This window comes from Spea bombifrons, chromosome 2 (assembly GCF_027358695.1).
Source record: "Spea bombifrons isolate aSpeBom1 chromosome 2, aSpeBom1.2.pri, whole genome shotgun sequence".
Classification (NCBI taxonomy): Eukaryota; Metazoa; Chordata; class Amphibia; order Anura; family Pelobatidae; genus Spea; species Spea bombifrons.
In genome coordinates this window covers 35,277,847-35,296,357 of record NC_071088.1, presented here as the reverse complement: position 1 = coordinate 35,296,357, position 18,511 = coordinate 35,277,847, and the positions used below count along the sequence as shown (strand labels likewise).

General features: G+C 39.1%; 2 protein-coding genes across 2 annotated transcripts in view; one reads left to right on the top strand and one right to left on the bottom strand.

The window, feature by feature from the left end:
* LOC128475015 (amine oxidase [flavin-containing]-like) overlaps nt 1-18,511 on the bottom strand; it is a 275,083-nt gene that overhangs the window by 11,109 nt on the left and 245,463 nt on the right. The window lies entirely within an intron of this gene.
* Nucleotides 613-18,511, top strand: part of EFHC2 (EF-hand domain containing 2) — a 46,623-nt gene continuing 28,724 nt past the window's right edge. Inside the window, exons 1-7 of the mRNA XM_053457464.1 lie at nt 613-730; nt 3,787-3,975; nt 4,651-4,801; nt 9,628-9,851; nt 9,974-10,225; nt 10,694-10,801; nt 11,369-11,507. Coding sequence (XP_053313439.1) covers nt 689-730; nt 3,787-3,975; nt 4,651-4,801; nt 9,628-9,851; nt 9,974-10,225; nt 10,694-10,801; nt 11,369-11,507 — 1,105 coding nt within the window. The 5' untranslated portion in view covers nt 613-688. The remainder of the gene's footprint in view (nt 731-3,786; nt 3,976-4,650; nt 4,802-9,627; nt 9,852-9,973; nt 10,226-10,693; nt 10,802-11,368; nt 11,508-18,511) is intronic.

Sequence of the window (18,511 nt, the reverse complement as noted above, 5' to 3'; positions counted from 1 at the left end):
CTGATCAGGATATGTGAGGATGTTTTACTTTAGTGAAAGGGTAGTAGATAAGTGGAACAGCATCCCAGTGGAAGTGGTACACTTGGGATAGGCATCCTGAATACAAGACCAAGAACCAATTAAAAGCTGAAACTTTACAGCAGAATTAATAGGCAGACTAGATGTGGGAGTGGTTTCTATAGAAGGGCTTTCATAAATAAAAACTCAAGATCAAACACAAGCAATTCGATTTTTTTATACTGTGCTGATTGGTGGGGCCTACTGATCGCTGTATTTAATGACATCCTTTTTACTGACATGCACAGTAAAACCAGTAATTTAAGGAAAGGAAAGTCTTGGTATTATATAAAATGTGTCTTATTAAATAATAATTGAATTACTCATTCAGATTTTACACCAACATACGATATGCCATTTCCCTGACTATAGCAGCTAGTATGTGCAATGCAACAAATTTACATTTCAAACACTAACCAATCCCATAAACAAACGTGAAGCAAAGAATTTCACCTCTGTTACCTAGTGTTTCAATAAAGTTGGATGAAAAAAAGATGTTGCCTCGAAAGTCACTAAGCAACGGAGGGGAAACAAAACTGTCTCCATGGCAGCAGTGGCCAAGTTTGGTATTACTTAACATCCACAAAACCCTGCTATAAAGGAGCACTGCTGTCTGTACTGGGCGAAAAACATGGCTTTACCTTTCCTACCGGGAAACTCATTTAACAGAAATGTAAGTAGAAATTAGTTACTAGGATTTTGAAAATGTCATGGACACTTTTTACCAACGTTTTACCTACTTTATGCACATTCATGGCTGGATATTAATTTATTGCACCTTCTGTCCCTTGAGAATTACAGTCATGACTGTCCCCTCTCCTGATGAATTGATCACCAAATGAGGGTGTGTATGTAGTAAGTTAGAGCAGGGAAATGTAATGTTCTATAAAGCTGCTATCATATGCTAAATTATCGTTTTTAAATATATATAATGCAACTGAATCCGATGATCAGTGATTAAACACTGTCAGCCATTGTTTATACAAGTAATACATAAAATGGCCTATTTTATTTATCGTATGCCATGCTAATATACAATGATGCAACGAGTGTAGTATAGCGACTGATAAATAGAACTGCGTCTATAAGATTGCTAACATGACTACGTCGATCTGGGGAGAGAAGCAAATGCAAACACCAGACTCATTTACACTGAGGTGCATTTAGATAGCTATTGTAAAACTACATCTCCCGTGATGCTCTGCTTTCTATAGGCAAGCTCTTAAATGGTAGATGAGTATCATGGGAGTTGTAGCTGCCCAAAATCTGCACATATACCTGTTACTAAGAGATAACTGACGATTATAAGCTTATTATTGTTCTATCATTCAACATAATATTTTTTATATTGCCATGCCAAATCATAAATAATAATAATTATTATTATTATTATTATTATGTTTTGGGTTTGAATTGCATTTCTCATTGGGTCTGACATAAGCATGTGGTGGTGCACAAAAGGTTATGTGATGCACTATAGACCCACAATGACCTTACAGTACATACAGTAGATCTGTGGGTGTTTTCATACTGCTGTGTTCTCTTACCCCATTTCTATCTACAAACAGTATAGGTTACTAAAATGATGTCTCTGGATGTGAATTAAATAAGGTAACCTTGCCACAATGATGTAATATTTAGAGTGCGGTCTCTATAACATTATCAATTGTTAATGATGGACTTGCACAATTTTCTGTTGTTTAGCAATGCACATGATTTAAAAAGTAAGAATAGAGATACTGGTACAGATCTGTTGAATAATATCCATTAAATTGCAATACATGCTTATGACATTTTGAGAAGATGCTGAAACTCTATCATGCTGGGTAAGACTATCAGTCAGAGTCAAGTTCTAATTATAGCAATACATAGCATAACAGTGATATAAGTGCTCTGTAGTTGGTGTCCATGGTAGTTACTGAATCGTAGTGATAAAACGTTATTAAGAAAACTTTCTCCAATAGAATGATATATTATCTCATGTTCTGAACTGTGTCTGTATCTGTTGATTACTAAGATGCCAAATCTATTCTAATTTTATATATACCTTCTCTCCTTTTTTTATATACCTTAGATACAAATAAATGCTTCTTCTGTATTTTCTCTGTAGATTGTTTTCAGTCATATGTGAAAACGTGTATCACCATATGTTTACTTAAAGCATTGCCACCACCTGAAAAAAAAACTAACATTATCGACAAAAGCTGTGTATTTGTTCTGTTAATGTTATTTTTTCATCATTATTAGTGGTATGCCTAATATAGCCGTTGCCATTTCGTTATCAGATTCTTACAGGGGTGTTACTAATGTTCTAGGTATCTTGATGCACCCAATCTATGCTCGACCTCCCAGTCCCTCCTAGGGGCTGGTGTCCATTGTGCCTAGTGAGGGAACTTGGAAAATGTTGCCTACCTCAGTCCAGATCTCTTTTTAGTGCTTTTAGTTCATCTGACAGCAACAGATACACAGAGTGCTGTGTTGTGACCCTATCATCAGCTATCACATATACATATTTGTTTTAGTGGACGAATTAACTTTTACTTTTTTAGAACTTGATCATCAATAAGAACCATTTGGACTATCTGGTTTGCACACTTCATTTTTTAATGTAAAGACTGAGACCTAAATCAGTCCTTATTTTTATGTCTATCTCATAGTTTTTCCCACACATGGCTTCTCCATTTTGGCTTTACAATACCCCTCACCCTTTCTCTATGCCTTATGTTTATCACCCCATTTTCCCTCTAGATTGTAAGCTTGCGAGCAGGGCTCTCTCCACCAAATGTATCGGTTTGTCTAAGTCTGTCAATTCTTGTCTTGTCATATCCCTTGAATTTATGTATTGTATTAAGCGCTGCGTAAACTGTTGGCGCTATATAAATAAAAGATAATAATAATAATAATAATTTTTATCGAATAAATCATGACACGGTGTAATATGCCATGTGTTGTTCATCTGAGATTGCATTTACCGGATTTCCCCATGTATAAGACGCACCTTAATTTTGGGGCCCAAAATTTGAAAAAAAATGTATTATCATAAAACTCATTCTCATCATCCTCATCATCCTCATCACTCCCATCAATTAACTGCCCCTAAATTAAACCTAACGACCCCATCAACCATAACTGCCCCTAAATTAACCTGAAAGACCCCATCAACCATAACTGCCCTTAAATTAACCCTAAAGACCCCATCAACCATAACTGTCCCTAAATTAACCCTAAAGGCCCATTAACCATAACTGCCCCTAAATTAACCCGAAACACCCCATTACCATAACTGCCCCTAAATTAACCCCCACCTCCCCTAACTTTCAGCAGCCCAAATATTAATTTTTTACTTACTATTAGATGAATTGCTTAGCCATGTGGACGCTATAAGGAAAGGGGCGGGGTCAAACATCAGTGTAACTGCGGGGAGGGACTGTTAATCAGAAAAGGGCGAGGCCGATTGTCAGTGCGAGTGCAGGGAGCTGGGAAGTAGTAACTGCAATCTACAACCACTGTATAAAATGCACCTAGTTTTTAGACCCCAAATTTTTCGAAAAAAGTGTGCCTCTTATACATGGGGAAATACGGTACCTAATTTTTAGACCTGCTAAAGAACAGATGATTGTTATCATACAAGGGGGTGCAACTAATGTTTTGTCTAGGTGAAACAGCACAATGAACAACAATGCTATGGTTTCTATAAACGTCTCATGAACTATTTTGCCTTTATTTCAGTTGGGAAAAGAAAAATTTCATAAATCCCAGCATTTTGGTTACTCCAATGAGGTAGCTATGGTGATAGGAGAAGATAAGCCTGGGATTGGAGGAGAGCGACTTCTTGGACAGAAATTGAAACCAAAATTCAGCGTATTTCCTAAAGGAATGGGCAGTGACGCCCCATCATGGGTGGCTTTTGACAAACAGGTAAGCTAGTGATTTTTGCTTCTTTTAGATTGTTGGAATTTTAGAAATTAGGGACTGCAAAAAATTGCCCTGGGCCCCCCAACTTCAACAGCTAGTCTGTGCAATTATTGCCCCCACACAACTGGTCTTTGCCTCCCCTTGCAACATACAACATATTTAAATACACTTAAACAAGGTACACTCACTAACACACATCTCACCCCACTTACACAATTACACACCCATGCTCTCTCACACACACAAGTACTTATCCATGTTCACAAACACACACAAGTACACATGCATGCTTACACACACACACACACACACAATACACAGGCATGCTCTCACACACACAAGTACACAGGCATGCTCTCACACACACAAGTATACATGCATGCATGCTCACACACAGCATGCTCTCACACATACACAAGTACACATGCATGCTCACAAACACAAGTACACATATATATAACCTGTTCCCAAACATACAGACAGCCGGAGGTCATGTAGCCAGCAGAAGTTCATCCAGCCTGTAAGTTTTCACTTGTTTAAAAGATTAACAGTATTTAACTTAAAACATACTGACAATGACAGAAATTAATCAGAATGCAAATTTCTTTTTTTCCCCAACATAAAATATAGGGTTGACTGTTCCCTTAATATACTGACCATAAAATATTATTTCCATAGGTTCTTTCATTTGAAGCATATTTTGAAGAGGATGTTCCTCAAAGCAGACAGGAATCCTATCGGATCAGATGCTGTAAAATCTACTTCTACCTTGAAGATGACACAGTTCAAGTAGTGGAACCACCACTAAAAAACAGTGGTATTCCTCAAGGTATGTAACCAGTAAAGGAAACCACTCCTCAAGGGTTTGCTTAAGGTCAAACACTTACATGTGGTAATCAAAAAATAAAAATCAGTTTATTAAGGACTTAATAAGAGCTTGTTCATGAATTATTTTTGAGAAATTGCCCAAGTGTGGCTCCTCATAAAGCAATGTGAATTCAAGAGGTTGAAATAACAACTCTCCTACCAACTCCTGCTTTTTGAATAGACCTCATTAATACAAATTGCAATTGTAATTTGTATTGTAATTTTGATCAAAAAGTACTCATTTCAGGCCACAACAAATAAACAAATGAAGGCATAACATTATAAAATATGCATACAGATGTATGTGTACATTTCTACACAACCTCGGACGATACTTGAGTGAAAATGTAAAAAATGCTTACAAATCAAACAAGAACACCGACCTTCTTCTGTTAACATTTGCTAAAAGGTATAGATAAATCCATGTGCAAGACATTCAAATTGATGTAACTATTTAATGGATCCAAATTCATAGATATGAAAAATAGTGCAATCTTCATGTGAACTCAAGGTCACTTTATAAATGGGCAATGACCATAATGGAACACTTGCTTAAACATTAATCAATGTAATATCAGTAACCTTGTGCACAAAATAATACTAGAGCAGCTCCACCATGTAGGTTGCTACTGCAGAGACCAATGCCCCTAGGTTATAAATGTCTTGTTGCTCTGAAGCAAAGTGCCTTGCAAAAGCATTCACCCTTTTGGCATTTTTCCTATTTTGTTGCATTACAACCTGGAATTAAACTGGATTTTTATTTGGATTTCATGTAATGGACATACACAAAATAATCCAAACTAGTGACGTGAAATTAAAAAAAGAAAAGTGGTGCGTGCATATGTATTCACCCCCTTTGCTATGAAGCCCCTAAATAAGATATACTCTATACACACCAGTTCTGAAAGGTGTCTGCAACACCACTGAGAAAGCAGCACCACCAAGCAAGTGGCACCATGAAGACCAAGTAGCTTTCCAAACTGGTCAGGGACAAAATTGTGGAGAAGTACAGATCAGGGTTGGGTTATAAAAAAAACATCCCATGGAGAACCATTAAATTCATTATTAAGAAATAGAATATGGCACCACAACAAAACTCACAGACCAGGAAAGGAGGGTATTAATCAGAGAGGCAACTAAGAGATCAAAGCTAACTCTGAAGTAGCTGAAAGCTCCACAGCGGAAATTGGAGTATCTGTCCATAGGGCCACATTAAGCTGTACACTCCACAGAGCTGGGCTTTACGGAAGGGTGGCCAGAAAAAAAGCCACTAGTTAACCCCTTAATGACAATCGACAGCCCGGGCACGTCACCCAAAAACGAAGGGTTAAAGACAATTGACGTGCCCGGATCGTCATGACCTCACACGGATGCAGAAAGAGATCTACGTTCGCTTTCTGCACAGAAACGGTGTTGCTGTAATGCCTCGACGTCGAGGCATTCAGCACCACCGTGATCGGCATCAAGGGCCGAGTCTGGCCCCTCCCTGGGGCGTCAACATCCGCCACACTGTATGGCGGCAGACACCCATTTTAAAAGGTGTCGCTGAAGTGCCTCGATCACGAGGCATTCAGTGACACTGACCTCCCACCCCAGGACACTGACCTCCCACCCCAGGACACGCCGTGACCGCTCCGGAGAGCGGTCACAACCGCCACTGCGAGTGATTTTGCCACTCCCAAGATGGCGGCTTCCTTTAAAAAAAACAATGGAGTTGAAAAAAGTTCTCAGGAGTGTCTCTCCAGACCCTCCTGAGAATCTGGCTCCACTTGCAGGTTGAATACAGGTACTGCATTCAACCATGCAAGTCAATGGGACCCAGCTTTCTAATTACAATGTTATTAGTAAAATAAATTTTAAAGAAATAATAATAATAATAAAATAGTTAAAAAAAAACCAGTAAAATGTAAAAATAATTTCCCACTGATGTCACCATCAGGGGAACCTTCAAGTTCCAAAAAAATGTTAAAAAAAATAAATATATATATATATAAATATTTTTGTGAGCAAGTCATAAAATTAGCGCTTTAGCTTAAAACAATTCTTGCATGGAAAGAGTTAAAATATAGGCATGTTAAATGCCCATGGGGTGTCTATGATTTGATGCGGTAAATTGAATTGGCTGGGTTCAACAATGTACCAATTAACACAGGGGGAAGGATAACCACACGTCTAATTTCCAATTAGAAACATGCACACGTCCCAAATGTGGCCTTTTAGTTACCAAAAACCCGACAATCACTGTACTCAGGAGATGTTGCTGAACACATATTGGGGTGTCGTGTAACAGCGACATATACCAGGAGCTGTAAATTCATACCTAAAGTAGGTGTGTGGGGAAAAATACACCCAAAAATGCTACTGCATGGTGGTAAAATGTGTGCATGCAAAGAGTTAAAATACCAGCATTTGAAATACCCTGGGGTGTCTAGTTTTCAAAAATATATGGTTTTATTGGGCACACTGAAATGGCCAAGCTCAGATGTACCAAACAGGGCATGGGCAGTGTATCATCAAATGCCAAAGTTCAATATTGAAAAATGTGCATGCCCCAAATGTGGCCCTTTTGCACCCAAACAGCCCGGCAAACCCATTCATGTGGGGTATCACTGTACTCAGGAGTTGCTGAACACATATTGGGGTGTTTTATGATAGTGACATATACCAGAACCTGTTAATGTATACCTGAAGTAAAATGTGCCTGAAAAAATAAACGCAAAAAATGACTACCACAAAGTTTGACGAAGACTGGTGGCAGAATTAGTCCATGGAAAGAGTTAAAATACTAGCATTTGAAATACCCTGGGGTGTCTAGTTTTCAAAAATATATGATTTGATGGGGTAAATTGCATTGGCCGGTTTCAAAGATATCCGAAATGGCACATGGGGGAAGAATTACCAGATTTGGAAAAAAATGGTTTTGAAATAGCAAAACGCTACCTGTACTTATTGCTCCATAACGTGCAGAAAAAAGCAAAAAAACATTGGGTATTTTTAAACTCAGGATGAATGATAGAATCTATTAAGCAGTTTTTTTTTATTACCTTTTATAGATGAGTAAAATATTTTTCAAGTAAAAGTTAGAAAAAGTTTTTATACTTTAATAGTAAATAATATGATACAATCAAAGCAATGCCATTTAAAGAAAGCCCTTCTTGTCCTGAAAAAAACAATATATAACTTGTGTGGGTTCAGTAAACGGGAAAGAAGAAAATTACAGCTAAACACGAGCAGCGCAGAAATGTTAAAACAGCCATTGTCACACAGGGTACCAAAAATAAAATCAGCCTTTTGTCACGAAGGGGTTACATGTTTGCTGTTCACCAAAAGGCACGTGGGAGACTCCACAAACATAAGAAAGAAGCTAAAAAAATTAAGCTTTTTGGCGATCAAGGAAAACGCTATGTCTGGCGCACACCCAACACCTCTCATTACCCCAGAACACCATCGGCAGGGACTGGGAAACTGGTCAGGATTGAAGTAATGATGGATGGCTACATACAGATTTGAGGGAAATCTGTTTCGGTCTTCTAGAGATTTGAGACTGGGATTGGGGGGGTCCCCTTCCAGCAGGACAATGACCCTAAGCATACTGCGAAAGCAACACTCGAGTGGTTTAAGGGGAAGCATTTAAATGTCTTGGAATGGCCAAAGCCCAGACCTCAATGCAATTGAGAACCTGTGGTATGGTTTATAGATTGCTGGACACCAGCAGAACCCATCCATCTTGAAGGAGCTGGAGCAGTTTTGCCTTGAAGAATGGGCAAAAATCCCAGTTGCTAGATGTGCCAAGCTTACAAAGACGTACCCCAAGAGACTTCTAGCTGTAATTGCTGCAAAAAGTGGCTCTACAAAGTATTAACCTGGGCGGGGGATAGTTATGCACTCCCATGTTTTCTGTTTTTTTGTAGTATTTCTTGTTTGTTTCACCTTAAAAACTATTTTGCATTTTCAAAGTGGTAGGCATGCTGTGCAAATCAAATGATACAAACCCCCAGGTTGTAATGCAACACAATAGGAGAAATGCCCAGGGAGTGAATACTTTTGCAAAGCACTGTTCTTTTACCCATATTATTACAAACACACAGATACCAAGTATACCCCTTAGATTCACAATCCCTGATTAATCTATTCTTGGAATGCTAACTAGCTTTCAAGATATAGAAAATATACATGCTGTATACCTACTATAAATGGCGTCCAACAGGCTTGTCCCTCTATCTCACTAACTCCTTCAATATTTTTGCTGGAGAATTATTTGAGGATTGGCAGATGAGGCTTGGAAAAAAAGTGAACCCATACTATATATTTACTATTCTTTTGTACAGAAAGCCCTGCAATGCATGACAAAGCCAAATCTGTTAATGTAACAAAAACTTGTACAATTGTGGGTAATTCAAGACCAGGGTTGAGAAACGTTAAGCACATAAGATGATGTTTAATACGTTTTACACTTCTTTTACCTTCTCCATTGCCACATACTTGTGTCATATGACTACACGCTGCAATTACACACAACCTGTAAAAAAAAAATTAGAAGACCGAAATTATTAGTTATTTCTTATGAAATATTCAACATTCACAAACGGCACAATGCATCTAATGTTATATTGAGTTAAACATATTTTATACAGAACAGTGTAGAAGTCACTTGGTGTACTTACAATTATTGAATGATTATGGTATATTGTAACTGTTCTATGGAATAACTGTTTGCATTAATATAGTTTCCAGACTATAAAAAAAACAATCATTCCTCAATAAATATTGCTTTATTTTTTTAATTAGGGACCATAATCAGAAGGCATCGCATTCCTCTTCCATCACCTAACGATGACCAGTTTTACACTGTGGATGATTTCAACATCAACAAGGATGTTGTTTTTTATTCAAGAACATTCAGGATAGTGAACTGTGATGAGTTTACCAAAAACTTTTTAAGGAAGCTGGGAATCCGATTAAATCCTCCAGGGTCTATTCCGGACGACCCTTACTCTACAGTGCGCAAGAAGGTAAATGATTGTTTGAATGGTTTTAACAAACAGCAGAGACTATGGTAAGATAAACATTACACTAATTAAAGGAAGGCATTCAATGACATTACATGTCTTATTTCTTTAAATTGTTTTTGTAGATGGAGGAAAATATGCAGCCTTTGCGTCCATACGAACGTACGGATACACTGAAGCAGTTCCTGGAACATGACAGAGAAGTTCTGCGGTTCTTTTGTTTCTGGGATGACACACCATCACCTTTTGGTGATTGTAGGGATCTTATTTTACATTACTTTCTAGCAGATGATACAGTTGAAATTGTTGAGGTTATACCAGCAAATGCTGGTAGAGAAATGATTCCGGTCTTTTTACACAGAGGAAAGCTACCCAAGGTAAAAAAAAACAACTTGATACAATGTTTAGGATCATATCTTCTACATTATATTATTGTCCACTTAGAATAACTGCTTCATTCAGAAGTATGAATGAAGAACACTATGGTTCTGTCCCACTGTTTTCAGAGTCACCCACCCATGATTTCTCCCTCTTGTCTCCCTAAGTCTCTTTAAGTGCTGCTGTTGAACCCCCAAACAGTTCTCTCTCTACATTATGTCAAAGGCCCTCACTCATATCCTCCTGATTAGTCATTTTGTGGGGGCTTCCCAGAATATCTTCCTTTCTCAGTTAACACTCACTGAATAGGATGTTTTCCCTTGTTGTACTTGTAGCCTATTACTTCAAAATGACCCATATTTTCTTCATTACTCAAGATGACGATATTGTATATGTTTAAGAGTAATCAAGTTGTTGTAAGTGCTTTCCCGCTGTGTCACACTAATGATTTTTCCTTGCTATTTTAGCATGGTCATACAAAAGTGTATAAACCTGGAGAGATAACTGCCCGCACTGTTTTAAATGTTTTTGGACCAATGGGACACGGAGGTCGCTACATTCTGGATAATCTTAAGGTAGCAAATGCATATATAAAGTTGTAATTTACATTGATATATTTCGATAAAGATATAAAAGACGTTGACTTGTCATTAAAAACGTTTTTACTTCATTGTTTAACCCCTTAATGACAAAGCCCGTACTTGTACGGGCTCAAAATGCATTGTTTTCAATGGGTTTAGGGAACGCCCATTGTCCTTAAGGGGTTAAGAGATTTTTAAGTACACAGTCATCATTCAGATAAAGTAAGCTAATGACATATAGGGGCACATGTTCTTACCGCATGCATACACACAGCTAGCCCCTTCCCTTCGCTATTTCACATACTCAAAAGAAGGATAGGTCTTGTCAGCCTACCCTGGTAAGCCCTGAAGTATGTCCATGACTCAGATGTTATATACATGTCAATCAAGTTATGTTTATTGAAAGTATGTCATGTTTTACTTGAGATTTGGCCACTTCAACGTTTTTTCAACTTGTAATGATTCTTCTCATTTCTTGTCTGCACCGCATTATTTATGTGTCTCTGTTTCTAATATGAATGAGAATGTTAAGTCTTTTTTTTTTTTTTTTTTTTTAAACAGACGGGGGCTGTACATCAGGACTTTTACAAAGACTGTGACCTGGTAATAGGAGCAGCCATTAACGTGTGGGGAAGAACAATTATCTTATGTGATTGTGATGAATTCACCAAGAATTATTACAGAACAAAGTATGGAATTGGTAAGGCTACAGATTGTACTTTTTTCAATAAAAAAAAAAATGAGAGTGTTGGTGAGTGAAGCATTCTAGCACTTTGCTGTTATGCTTGGCTGATCAAATCCCAAGATCCAGGTAGCTATTACTGCTGGAACTTTAGTGCTATGCTGCTCTGGTCAAATGCCAGGTACCTGATTCCTGGAACTGTACTTATGTGCTTGGCTGGTCATCTTCTAGGAGACAGGTAGTTTACAGCAATGCTATGGTGGGCAAAATGCGAGATCCAGGTAGCCTTGACGTTTACCTCTGTTATAGAAATAGAATTGTGATTTTATGCATTATTAACTGAAAAAAACACTGAGGCTGAAACGTAGAACTCAACAAACAGTTCTGTCTGAATTCAGACAAGCCACTCCAGTAAATTGCATCTACTAAACTTAAAGCTACATGACCTTTAGCATTAAATACAGGTATGTCATCATATTTAACACATAGTATTCTTAGTGTATTTCATTTCAATCAGTGTTTAAAAATCAGGGGCTGGGGGGCGTGGCCTGCAGCTGAAGTGAGAGGATGCACGGCTGAGCTCCTCTCCTCACAACCCTGACAAAACCGGCACAACTCAGCTCACCAACCGGCTAAAATACCGGCACACTGAGTCCCGGAACGTTGTTAGCACCGGAGCACTCACTGGCCACACCTCACACCAAGACCGGTGTGAAGGACGGAGAAGACGGCGGTCCCGACGCAAAACGGCGCGAAACGAGCGCCATCTTACCTCCCATCCTTGCTGCTTCACGGCCACCATCCGTTGCTTTGCACGGACGAAGTTCTGCTGACTCCTGGGAGCGGCTGCACCATCTCTGCCGCTCCGGTCGCGGAAACGGCACTTCCACGCAGCTTTAAGCCGGGAACACACGGGGTAAGAGACGCCTTTCCAACGGCTCTACGTGCGCACGCTGAGACATCTCCCAGCCGGGGCACCTTCTAATCCCTGCTATAAAACCAGACTGGTATTTGCAGCTTTCTGGCACAAGAGCAATCTTTCACATTATTGTCCGATTTTCGGCAGATATATGGACTAATAGGGCATTCCAGAAAACTCATTAACAAAAAAAAAAAAAAAAAAAAAAAAATAATAATAATAAAATTAAAAAAAAAAAAAAAAAAAAAAAAAAATTCGTAATTACTCAATATCACAGGAGAGCAGTAGTATACAAGAACGGCCTTTATGTTATTGTGTTCATATCTTTGACACCCGAAGGGCATGTGAAAGTATCCTGATACAGATTACTACGCTCTCTCCAATTTTGCATCAACTCACATTATGCCCAGCCGGCGATCTAAAAAACAAACCCCGCTCAAACTTACCACATTTTACTCTCCAAAAGATAATAACCAGTCGTTATCTAATTTACTTTCTTCAACGGAAAATACACAAAGTGACTATAGTTCACTATCACCTATCCATACTTCTATGTGTTCAACCATGCCTCCCAAACCCACCCCGACAACGTCTGATACACTTTCGGAAGAAGCTGCTTCCACAGCCTTAATGGGAGACGCTACCCTTTCACCTACTATAGAAACCACTATTAGATCTCTATTTCAAGAATTCAGGGAGTCTCTACAGCAAGACTTTATGTCCTCCCTAAGTACCTTATCCAAGGAAGTTGCCAGTATAGGGGAAAGGACTGCACACCTTGAGGAAAAAATGGGGGAATTTACTGAGGCCCACAACGCTCTAGTAGACACTCAAAATGAAACGACTGACGATTTATTCGAACTCAAACTGAAATTGGCAGATCTAGAGGACAGGTCTAGACGAAACAATATTAGATTCCGTGGAATCCCTGAATCAGTACAAGCTGCGGATCTCAGAGACTTTCTCATTGATTATTTTACAACTCTTACACCTCAAGCGGATCAACGAGATATGGCTATTGATAGGGTCCACAGGATTCCGAAACCTTCTCATCTCTCCAAGGACGTACCCAGAGATGTCCTGGCTAGGATCCATTTCTTCCAATATAAAGAGGAAGTTCTTAAAGCAGCCAAGAATACTCATACACTGCCTGAACGCTTCTCTAAAATAGCGTTATTTGCTGACTTATCAGCCGCTACTTTAAAAAGACGAAGAGCGTTCTCTACTTCCACCGCAATTCTTCGAGAAAAGGGAATCCCTTATCGTTGGGGATTTCCTGTGAAACTTCTTATCACCAGGAATGGAGCCACTCATGCACTTCATCACCCCAATGCAGCACTTCACCTAATTAACAAGTGGTTTCCTGACTCTGTACAAGAGACTTATACATCGCCGCATAAGAAGAGACCTCCCCCTCTCCACCAAGAATGGACCACCGTCAGAAAGTCTTCCTCAGTGGATCCACCGCGGGGACACAGACGCTCCCATTCAAGATCCCGATCTCCTACTTGAAAACCAGGACTCCTCAAGATGTACATGGCTATGTGCTATCCACCTTTCCGGAATCACAGATCCTTTGTCCTTCCCGTCCAACACACCTGGTCCCCCCGTCAACCTCCCTTGCTTGATGCTCCAGTTCCTTCCTGAATGGACATTCTTTAGCCGTGTATGGTTAGTGACATCTCTTCATCTTCATTCAGGGTTGGGCAGTCAGTTACACTCTCTGCCTTAATGTCTTTACAAAATTTGTGTATCTCCACGCCCTCCTTTGCCACTGTAAACCTAATGGTTTCGGCTTGTTCTCACAGAACACTATTGTTGTTATCTAGAGTTGCACGTTTCCTGTTTTTGTTGCACTTAACTCGTTCAAATTTTTTTTTTTTTTTTTTTATGTGCATGTTGCTCTCGATGGTACACCACTTCATTGTTGGAGTTGGGCAGGTGCGTTATCTCATCCAATCCACTTAATTTATCACAATGGTAGTTAAAATATCTACCCTAAATGTGAAAGGCTTGAATAGCCCCTTTAAACGAAATTTATTTTGGAAAGAATGTCGCAACTTGCAATGTGACATAATCTGCGCACAAGAGACTCACCTGCTTGACTCTGACACATTTAGGGTTAAACACAAAAACTTTCCTAATATCTTTTTTACGCCGAATACAAAAAAAAAAAGAGGCGTACTTATAGCTATTAAGAACTCGGTGGCGTTCCGCTTGATTGATGTTACGTGTGATGCTAATGGTCGATATATTATTTTAAATTGTGACATTAATAACGTGAAGTTTTCTATTGTTTCACTCTATGCTCCCAATAAGCGACAGGGGAGATTTCTTTCTCACCTACTCAAGGCTCTCGACAAACATAGGTATGGGGCGATTATATTGGCTGGGGATTTTAATAAGGTCCTTTCCCCCCGTATGGATAAGAACCCTCACGACATATCGGACAAAAATACAGATATTTATAACTTACTCTTTAAAGAAGACCTATATGATACATGGAGAACCCTTCACGCTGATGAGAGAGACTATACGTTCTTCTCTAACCCACACCACACATACTCGCGTATTGATCTCATTATGGTGGACAAATGGCTTCTCCAGAAAATTATCTCCTCCACAATTGGTATTATATCATGGTCAGACCACGCCCCTGTATCAATATCCATTAAGGAGCAATTTAACACCCCACCTACTACCCCCTGGAGACTCAATCACTCTATTTTGGGCGACCCGAACGCTACTACTACAATTGAAAGGGACCTGAATGAATTCTTTTATTTTAACTCCCCTTCAGATACCAACGTTCTTACGAATTGGTGTGCTCACAAAGCTGTCTTGCGTGGTACCTTTATTAAACTGGCCTCTGCCCAAAAAAGAAACAGATTAGCTAAGATACAAGACATTATGCACAAGATTAAACTCATTGAGGACACACACAAAGTATCCAGAGATCCTACTTTGCTTAAAGAACTCAAATCATTACGTTTCCAACTCTATCAACTTTTAAACTTCAAATTCGACTATCTTCTTCAAAGGACAAAAACCCATTTCTACTGGCAGGGTAACAGGGCTGGCAGACTTTTAGCGAATCGTTTCAAAACGAAAATAGCAAAATCTAAAATTCCATTTCTCTATGACAAAAGGGGTCGAAGGGTCCTGAATCCACAGTTGATCACAAACACATTAGCAGATTACTATAAGGATTTATATAACCTACATTTGGATCCGAATACTCCTCAGCCAACGCCGCCCTCCATTTCTTCCTTTTTGGAAGCTATTAACCTCCCCTCTCTTAACGATGCCACTTTACTTCTTTTAAATAAACCCATTTCAACAGAGGAGATACTATCGGCGATCTCCTCTTTGAAACCAAATAAATCTCCAGGCCCAGACGGACTTACTGGGGAATATTATAAAAAATATTCCCATATTTTATCTCCTCAACTTCATCTAGTCTTTAACGAAATTCTTAATACAGGTACCATTCCTCCTGAAATGCTACATGCAATTATCATCACACTCCCTAAACCAGGTAAAGCTCCCAGTAGGCCCGAAAATTTTCGACCGATCTCTTTGCTAAACATTGATCTAAAACTATATACTAAAATTCTGGCTAATAGGATTAACGACATCCTTCCATATTTAATTAACAACGACCAAGTTGGCTTTGTTAAGGACCGACAAACGGTAGATGGAACTAGACGATTTATCGACTTGACTTACTTTGCGGAGACTCGTCGGATGCCTTCTCTGCTACTTTCCTTGGATGCGGAGAAGGCGTTCGACAGGGTACATTGGGGTTTTTTGTCATCGGTTCTAGCAAAATTTGGCTTCGCAGGCAAGATACTCTCGGCTATTAAGGCCCTGTATTCTCACCCCTCTGCTGTGGTTTATTCCTCAGGATTCTTATCTCCTAGATTTAATATATCGAATGGCACACGTCAGGGCTGTCCCTTGTCGCCCCTCATTTTTGCTCTTGTGATGGAACCCCTGGCCGAATCAATCCGAACTGATCCTTTGATATCGGGCTTGCCGATAGGTGAGAAGGACCATCGCATCGGTTTATTCGCTGATGATATAATCATAGCTTGCAGGGACCCTTTGTCATCCCTTCCATCCATACTTGATATTTTAAGGAAATTTGGAGCCATCTCATATTACAAAATCAATGAAACTAAATCTCAAATTCTTAATATGGGCCTTTCCCCTAAAATAGTTAATGTCCTTAAATCTAGATTTCCATTTTCCTGGACAACCACCTCACTCACTTATTTGGGGATAAAATTGACGTTCCCTAGCAAGCGTCTTTTTGAAGAAAACTATGCTGTGTTATTGAAGAACATGAAACACACGATCTCGCACTTGCCTTCCTTGGGCGTTTCCTGGTTAGGCAGAGTAGCGGCCATTAAAATGATGATCCTTCCCAAAATACTATATATGTTCCGTACTGTCCCAATCTTTCTCCCGTTAGCTTACATTCAGAAGCTACAAAGCATCATAATGCAATATATATGGAACAAACAGAAACCAAGGGTTAGGGCAGAAACTCTTTACTTACCTTTGAGAAACGGGGGCATTGGTTGCCCTTCTATTCTCCAGTACTACAGGGCCACCCTGTTAGATCAACTTAAATATTTATGGAATAGGGACGTCTCTAAGTTGTGGGTGGAGATGGAGATGAGAGAGCTTGGCCCCTGTGGTATTCATGATATTCTTATTGCGGCATTTTTGTTCCGGTCCATTTTGTCATACTCTCATCCTACTTTAGAAGCAATCTCGCAATTATGGCATCGGTTTGTTATTCCTACCAATCTATTTCAAACTAATCCGTTATCTCTGTCTATTAAAATATTTGAGGCAGCGATACCCGACCTAAATTTAGAGGTCTGGATTGACAAGGGAGTACAGCGTATGTCAGACATCTGGGACGGTGTAACTATGATTCCATTTGACATCCTTCATACTAAATTTCACATTAGCAACAAAGACTTTTATAAATACCTACAATTACGCCACGCCTGCCAGTCCATCACAATGCCTCCCAATCAAAATGACTCTGATCTGCTTCAATGGCTGACGCAACATAATAAACACCATAAAGGCATCTCACGGTGCTACTCACTATTACTTAAAACTTACTTAGACCTCCCTGACTCCTACAAACTTAAATGGGAATCTGAATTTCATACTTCCTTCACTGCAGATCAGTGGCAGTTGGCACATACGGTTATAACCTCTGTGTCTAAATGTATTAGTCACCTAGAAACTTCCAAAAAACTGTTATATCGTTGGTACCTTACGCCGTCCCGACTGGCATTATTTAATCAAACTTCTAACACCTGCTGGAGGTGCTCGGATGTAGGTTCATTTCTTCACATATGGTGGCAATGCCCCAAAATACTTGCATTTTGGAGGAAGATTGGCAAATTCTTGTCAACCCTTTGTAGGTTTCCTGTTATTCTGGATGCCCCTCTAGCGCTACTCAACATTAATATAGACCAATATTCCCATTTTCATAAGTCCGTTATTCTGCACGCGCTGATTTCAGCGAGATATAACATCACTAAATGTTGGAATTCTAATCTGATACCTTCTCTTAAAGCAGTTATTCAAGGTATAAACTCCAATTGCTGGCACGAATTCAAGATTTCCACTGCCCAAAATAGAATTCCTACCTTTTACGCTAAATGGGACATATGGTTACATAGCACACACAATACGGTTCAGCTCTTTTGACTCCTGTAGTACATCAAGAAATGTTGACTTTACATGCATGCAAGTTTCGTAAGTGCACTCTGTTTTTTCTTTTATGTTGTTTTCTGTTTTCTTTTTAATGCTCTTTGTCATTTTCAAATGATTTCAACGATCTTACTTATGTCATCTGTATGACTTGTACACTGTACTCGTGTTATCTCTGTACATTAATACAATTTTGTTTATCTTTTCTCGCAAAAAAACAAAAAATCTGAATAAAAATTTACGTTAAAAAAAAAAAAAAAATCAGGGGCTATTCTCCCTTAACAATGTAAAAAAAGCCTGCATAAAACATACCTAATATAGATTTATACTGAATTCTGTAGCGGACCATTCTGGAAAA